Source organism: Triticum aestivum, chromosome 3D, assembly GCF_018294505.1.
Source record: "Triticum aestivum cultivar Chinese Spring chromosome 3D, IWGSC CS RefSeq v2.1, whole genome shotgun sequence".
Lineage (NCBI taxonomy): Eukaryota > Viridiplantae > Streptophyta > Magnoliopsida > Poales > Poaceae > Triticum > Triticum aestivum.
Window position 1 is genome coordinate 5620625 of NC_057802.1, and position 7929 is coordinate 5628553.

The 7929-nt window shown below is 46.2% G+C and overlaps 1 protein-coding gene across 2 annotated transcripts; it reads right to left on the reverse strand.

The window, feature by feature from the left end:
- Positions 1-309: 309 nt before the first annotated feature.
- LOC123073640 (uncharacterized) lies at positions 310-4873 on the reverse strand. Of its 2 annotated transcripts, none has more exons than XM_044496705.1 (7): positions 4621-4873; positions 4451-4516; positions 3796-3873; positions 1685-2191; positions 1224-1535; positions 952-1080; positions 310-752 (listed from the first exon to the last, which is right to left on the reverse strand). In XM_044496705.1, the coding sequence occupies exons 4-7, from the start codon at positions 2181-2183 to the stop codon at positions 637-639; spliced, it is 1056 nt and encodes a 351-aa protein (XP_044352640.1). In that variant the 5' UTR covers positions 2184-2191; positions 3796-3873; positions 4451-4516; positions 4621-4873; the 3' UTR covers positions 310-636. The 2 variants fall into 2 exon arrangements, with proteins under 2 accessions (XP_044352640.1, XP_044352641.1); XM_044496706.1 differs by having other exon boundaries at positions 1739-2191; positions 4621-4872.
- Positions 4874-7929: the final 3056 nt, after the last annotated feature.

A 7929-nucleotide genomic window follows, 5' to 3' on the forward strand; every position in this document is an offset into this window, starting at 1 on the left:
TATCTTCCCGTTTTTGTCATGCATATCTTCTAGCTGGCCGTGGCATGTCTGCAATTTTCTCTTCATATCTAGCACTATATTGATAATAATTCTAAAAGAATGTTCGAGTCTTCACAAAAATAAAACGGAGCAAAAAAAATGCCATGCTCCAAAAGGTTGTATTCTGAACCGCAGCAACAACACTTATGTCATGCATAACATTACCAGGCGTGCAGGTCAGCAAGAACACCTGTAAATTCATCTGCGGACAGAACTAAGCTATCGCTTCAGCCTTCATCTACCAAAGCAAAACACACTTTTTTCGCAAAGTAAATAAATCAAAATGCAGTTGCTCTCACAAATCTGGATCTATTGTTGGTTTGGTTACATCTCAGGTTGGAGCCAGGATTAACTCCTACAAAAATTTCTTAAGCTCCCAGAAAACAGCAGCTGCGCGCCATTTTCCAAGCTCACCAAAATACCACCTAATTAATGATGTGCTTGACGAAACAAGTCCAAAAATCACCCACAACTTACATCCTAGACGAATTTGATGCAGAGAGATGGGGCAACGACGAGCTCAGATCCCACTACAGATGCAACAAGAGTGGTTACCTATGAGAGGAACTACAACGACAGTAGTTAGAAAGATTCAGTCTAAGGAGTTAGTTTGCAGGGTCGGCAGTTCTTCCTACGACGTTTCACCTTCCCGGTCACAAGCTTCGCGTCACCACCTTCTGAGGACAGAGCCTTCGGACTGGTGGAAGTCGGAGCTGCAGCAGGATCACTGTTAGCATCTTTCTGTCAAGGCCACTGTTAACTCCAAATGCTAGGAATTTGTTGCAACACTTGCTTTGATATGGATTGTTTGCATGATAAAGCACACAACTGTAATGACAAGAATGGCGCTGATGTTGGAGGGCGAGGACAATTCGGCGATTCAGCATGTTGGAGAGCAAGGACAAACCGTACCAAGAGGTGGTTTTTGCCTAACCAAGGACAAGATATGGTAGTTCCTCTCAGGATGTTTCGCCTTCACTCTCACCAGCTTTGCATCGCCACCTCCAGAAGTCACAGCTGTAGGACTGGTGGAAATCAGGCCTGCAGCGGGTCATTATTAACATTTTTCTAGGAAGGCTAATGTTAACTTCAAACACAGGAATTTGTTGCAATGTTTGCTTGATATGGAACGTTTGCATGATAAAGACACAACTGTAATGACAAAAGGATGTAGAGGAAATTACTGGGGAATGTCGCTGATGTTGGAGAGCGAAGACAATTCGTTGATCCAGCATGTGGCAGAGCGAGGACAACCGTTTCAGCTGAGTTGATAAAGGTAGCTGATTCTTCTGCTGGCCCGAGCATGCGAGACCTCTTGTGGTCGGCTGTTGGCTCTTCCACAGGACTGGTACAACATTCACCCATCTGTATAAGCCTAGGACTTCTCCTAGGAGTGTCGGTATGGTAGTTCCCCTTACGATATTTCCTCTTCACTCTCACTGCCTTTGCGTCGCCACCTTCAGAAGTCTGAGCTTTCGGAGTGGTGGAAGTCGGGCCTGCAGCAGGTCAATGTTAGCATTTTTTTTCAGGAAGGCCACTGCTGAACTTTTCAAATACTAGAAATTTGTCGCAGAGTTTGCTTGATATGGATCTTCTGCATGATAAACACACAACTGTAATGACAAAGGGGTAGAGAGGAATTTACTGGGGAATGGCGCTGATGTTGGAGAGCGATGACAGTACAGTGATTTAGCCGTACCTAGAGGTGGTGTTTCTGTAAGCAAGGACACCGTGGTAGCTTCCAAGGCATGTCCAGACTCAGCAGCCTCCTGCCTTCCTTCACTAGCTGCAACAAGAGGTGCTTTCTCCATAACCATGGACAATGCGGTAGCTTCCAAAGCATGTCCGGGCTCAGTAGCCTCTTGCCTTCCTTCACTAGCTGCAACAAACACAGTCTGCACATCTTGACTTCCTTTACTGGCTGCAACAAACACGGCCTGCACATCTTGACTTCCTTCACCAGCTGCAACAAATACGGCCTGCACCCCTTGGTTTCCTTCACCAGCTAGGAAAAACATACCCTGCCTATCAAGCGACGTCGCCCGGTGTTGAGTTGCAATCTGAACCTCTTGAACAGTCTCCTCATCGCTACTCAAGTCGATAATATCATCATCACTCAGCTCTATGAAATCTATAATAGTCATTGTGTGGCCTGAAATAGTAAAAGTATGTGAGAAATGATTAAAGAAGAGTGGTGCAGGAACATAAAGAGCTGAAGCTATATCCATCGAACTGGATAAAACTGTGCACATAGATCACTAGATAAACCATGTCAAAAACAGCAAGGAGAAAAGCTGAAAAGGTATGCTGATGGTTATGTATTTGCTAACTGAGTATTATTTTTTTCTGAAAAACAGTAAGTACAAAATTGTATTGAATATGTTGATATGTTGTTTTTTCAGACAGAATATGTTATTTTTTCTATTAAATAGAAAACCTTGTGCTGATACTACGTTATTTTTTTATGTATACCACAAAACTGTATTGAATACGTAAGTCAAAACAAATCCATGCTGGTTTATCAATAAAAATGAAACCACACACAGTTGACTCCGAGAAATCCTTCCGTTAGAAACATTCCGTAAACTTAGTATTCTGTAAGTCAACACTACTGTAAGTTGACTACTGAATCGTGAACTTAAGCCTCTTTAAGAGTTGAGATACTAATACCATATGAATAATACAGCTATATCCAAGCAATCAACCGTTAATTTTGCCTTGATAGCCTCTACAAGTCACAAACTCTCTTTATTATACACACGAAATCTTTTCATTTAATAGACGTGATAAAGTATAAACAGTGAAAGTACTATTAATGACAAATTTACTACTCCCTCCGATCCATATTACTTGTCTTAGATTTCTCTAGATACGGATGTATCAAACACTAAAACGTGTCTACATACATCCGTATCTAGACAAATCTAAGATAAGTAATATGGATCAGAGGGTAACATTATTGTCGTGCAGCCAGTCATAAACATGACATATATTGAAGGGAACCCTATATTTTAGTGTGGGAGTTCAAAGATCTAAACTCAACATCTGTGTTGATTCATACATGTTGGTTGAGTTTATTATTGATTCATTTACTGAATTTCACACCAGAGTGGCAAAATCTCAGGGTCCTGAATTTTCAGCAAGATTTGTTCAGAAATTCAACAAGCGAAGACGAGCCTAGTTGGCGGAAAAAACCTTGCTTGCAGTTTACAAGAACAGCAGGTTCGTTCTTGACTAAACCTTTACTTTTTTTGTGTGCCTTTAGCCAAGTAATTTGGCAGAAAGTTGTGCTTATCCTAAACAATCATATTTACTTTTAACCACCAGTACAACCACCAATGCAGGATCTCTGTTTTACTGTTCAACATAAGAATGACACTGTACATAGGAGCATACGAATGGACAATTTAACGTAAACATCGCTTTGCCTAATTCATCTTAACCGTGAAAAACATCCTAAAATTCAAGCTCTGAAATAATCGAGGTTCACATATTGCAAACAGAAGGTAGTCTGGTCATGTAAAAATGAAGCTACAATGTTACCAAGCAGTATCATAAATCCGAATGACATTGTTGAGAGAAATACTGAAAAGAGACACTCCAATCGCATAGCTCAATATCTACCAGCTAAATGTTTTATTCAAGATCATTATACCTTACTGAAATGTGGATGTGTTAACAATTCTGCAAGGTTTCCATCTAGGAAAATATATATACAGATAGTAAACAAGCAGCAAGGGTATGAAAGTAGGAAACCTTATACTGGAGGAATTGCCAGCAGTTACGGAGACAATCTTCTTCGGGCCCAAGTTTCCTCGGCTTTACTGGATCAAACTGCGCACATAGGTCACCAGAGAAACCATGTCAAAACAGTAAGGAGAAAAGGTATGCTGATGGTTATGTATCTGCGTTGTCTTGATGTGTTATTTTTTGTATACCACAAAATTCTATTGAATATGCAAGTCAAAACCAGACCATGATGGTCTATTAAAAAAAATGAAACGAAAGCATACACAGATGGCATTGAAGAAATTCCTTGCGTTCGACACAATCCGTAAATTCAGTACTGTAATCTGCAAATCAACAATACTATAAGTTGACTGCCATATTGTCAACTTACCCCTCTTTAAGAATTGAGATACCAATATCATGTCAACGGAACAGCTAGTATTTCCGTAATTAACTGTTGTTTGTGCCTTGACAGCATCTCCAAGTTAGAGCGCCGGCCATGAACTCTCTTCATTTAACACGCGTGGTAAAATATGAAATGATGAAAGCACTACTACTGCTGCTAGTGTAAGCTGAATGCGGTGGGACGAGTGAGCTATCGAATGCTCAGAAGAAACAATCACTTGGCAAATCTCATCTGAAATTGAAGAACAAATCTGCAAGGGAAGGCATGGGGGCAAACCTTCTTCCTCTTCCTCTGCTTCTCCTCGGCGGCTCCGCTCGGCCCCCTTCCCAAGTCCCAACAAAACTGCAAACCAAACTGCGATCAGTGCTCTGCGCCGCAGGGATGGCATGTTTGAGGCGAACAAGAACCATCGAAAAATCAACTCCAAGAAAGTGAGGGTTCCTCACCCGCAGCGGCAGGACAGATCGACCGGAGGCCTCCGCTCTGCGCCCCAGTGCGGTCCAGCGGAGGAGGAGGAGGAGGAGTGGATCTGCTTGATTATTTGGAAAGGAGGGAGGCGAGCTGGATGGGTTCAGTCAGGAAGGTGGGCTTGGTGCTCTGCTCCATCTCCATGGGGAAGAGGAAGAGGACGGCGCCATGAATGAGACTTAGACGCGGGTTTCGTGGAGAGGAGCGTCGATGGATGATGGCGTGGGGGTTTTCTGTACCGTGGGACCCGCCAAGAAGAGCGTTGAACAACTGCCAGCCAAAATTGACCGGCGCCTTTTCTTCTTCTTCTTCTTCTTGAAGTGAAAATAAAAGTAACCTTTGAAGATTCGAAGATTGATCAACAGTAAGGGCCATTTTTCCCTCAAAATAAATCAGTAAGGGCCATTTGGATCAAAGAAATTTTCAACATTTATTACAATGGATTATTTTTTTGTTTATGTAGGATTCTTTTTTTTTGCGAACATATGTAGGATTTCCATATTAATAAAGCCACCCAACCAAGCGATACAATACACAATGTACTCCCTCCGGTCCCTTTTAGTTCGCACATCAGATTTGTTTAAAGTCAAGCCTCGTAAAGTTTGACCAACTTTATAGAAAAAAAATACCGACATTCACAACATGAAATCAATAGGTAAATGTTTGGGAACGACGCACCGGCCGAGTTTGCACCGGTCGTTCGCTGCGTCATCGCTGGCGCGCGCTACCTCCCACGCGTCCGCACGTTTTCCTTGTGTGGCCCACGCCTGTCCCTTCCCCTTCTTTTTCTCCTTCCTTCCTTATCCTCTTCCTCCCATCATTCTCCTCTCCTCATTCTCTCTCTGTTTCTCCCTGGTCTCGTTTTTCCTCCATGGACCTCTCCTCCTGTTGACCACCGGCCTCCGCTGCTACTAGGAACCGGACATGGCCGCACACCCATCCCCTACCCCTCATCCACTAGTGCTTTGTAATTCGATGAGCCATGTCCCCCCCCCCCCCCAAACAGCCCCTAAATTTGTGAAGGCGAGGGAAAGAACATGAGCAAGGCGCTGCTGCGGAGCTGGGGGTGCTTCTTCCACCTCCTCTACGACTGTGGCTGGGCGGAGCTGGGACTACCGGCGCCAGAAGCTGCAACCTCGTCGTGGGGAGCTGCAACCTCGTGTCGACGGAGCATCAGGCCTCGCCGGCCACCACGATCACCATCGATTTTTGCTACAACCAGTGTCAAAATTTGCGACGACCACTGTGTAGCGAGCTACAACGTCGAAGCTCACGGCCACGGGATGCTGGGACTGCTGACACCAAAAGCTGCAACTTCGTCATGGGGGGCTGCAACCGGCAACGCTGGGAGCTACAACCTCCTGTCGGCGGAGCATCAGGGCTCGCCAGCCACCACGGTCATCATCGGTTTTTGCTACAACCGTTGTCGCTTTTGCTACAACCGGTGTGTTTGCATTTTTGCCACATTGCACAAGCGAGCGTCTGGATTTTTTGCTACAACCGTTGCTCGATTTTGCTGGAACGGGCGCTCGTTTTTGCTGGAACTGGTGACCGAGATGTTACGACGATGAGATGTGACCGATGAGCTGCGGCATCAGGCGTGAGCGGCGAGCTATGGCCCTCGCCATTGGAGCTGCAATCGTCGCCACCAGAGCTACAACCACGAGTGCCGATGTTACATGTGTGGAGCTGGCCACCGGCGGCGGCGGCGACCGGCGGTGACGATTGGCTGGGGCCGCGACCGGTGGTGATTTGAAGTTGGTCGCGCTTGCTCATCCATGGCAGCGGCGCCCGCTGCTCCTTTTTTTCCGCTGTGCTCGCGAGATTCGTTTTTTTCTTTTAAGAAAGGAACTGCACAAGAGCCCAATCTTCGAATCGAACGGTTGGGGCTCGACCAGCCCAAACAGTTCAGCCGGTGCGACGGCGCCTATAAGCGCCCCAATAGGTATCAGTAGATGTGTCATGACTTAAATTTCCATATCGTATAACTTTAGCATGGTAGATGTTGATATTTTCACATATAAATAAGGTCAAACTTTATGAAGTTTGACTTCAGACAATCCTTATATGCAGAGTAAAAAAGACGAGAGGGAGTATTGAGGTAATCCTCAAGAGCTGATCAAAGAAAATAAACAGAAAGCAATCCCAGAGCGCAAAAGGCGCACAAACGTGCTCAACTAAACCTCTCTAGCCCGTTGCCGAGACAAAGCATAGAAGATACACCATCATGCCTGAGGGATCACCACACTCATCGACGCCCCCCCAGGAGGATCACCAGCCCCCATATCGGTAGTTTGCGCGGGTCGTTGGGGCCAACCAGTATCATCACTGGGGCAACCTTGGAAGATGGGCCACCGGAGTAGCAGGCCCTCCATGGGCCATATCCAATGCAGCCCTCGGAGCACACCACAACCTATCCCTATATACCGCCAACGGTGCCGGAGACCCTCGTGCCACCCTCGCTGGCCGCCTGTCATGGCCTGGTACCCTCACCGGGGAAGAGGTCAGTTCGTGTCACCCGAAGGAGCCGGCATGTCGGAGCACCGAATTATCGCGCTCTAGCACGCCGGGGCTCGAGACCGCGACGCCACCACGAGGACACCTGCAGTCCACCTCTGAGTGCCGCCATCGCCACCAGCCCAGTCCCGCCGCCGCACACCAACCCACGCGCATGTTGTGGCAGCGTCGTCCACCTCCAAGTGTTGCATGTGTCAGATCCACCCCCACCACCTGATGCCGGGAACATGGACGACATTCTTGATGACTTGTAAAGTAGGAGTAGTAACTAAAACTGCAACCTAAGACTACCCACAGTGGGAGTAACATAGATAGTAACATCACACATATCTAGATAAAGTGGATGATGTGGCAAGCAATAAATGAAGAAAGTGAGCAAAGTAGTAACATAGCTAGTTACTAGTAGTATGAGTAACATCACACATATCAAGACAAGATGTGTCTATAGCCTAATAAATGAAGTGTTGCATGTTACCACATATATGTTACTCCTCACTATAGAGGTAGTAACATAGACTAGTAACTGTTAGGTTGATCTCTCTCCCGTTCGAACCCAACGGGTCTAACGGGCCCTTGACTCGCGCCCTGATCGGGGGCGCCCAACCAAACCATGGTTGGTGGGCCCCTGTGACCCGCGATATATAAACAGATGTGGGGGCCGGGGCACGACTTACGAGGTTGATCGCTGCCACAAATCCCACCAACAATCCCTACCGATCTAGGGTTAGCGCGGTGCTCACGGGAAGCTCCACCGCCGCCATCCACTCTCT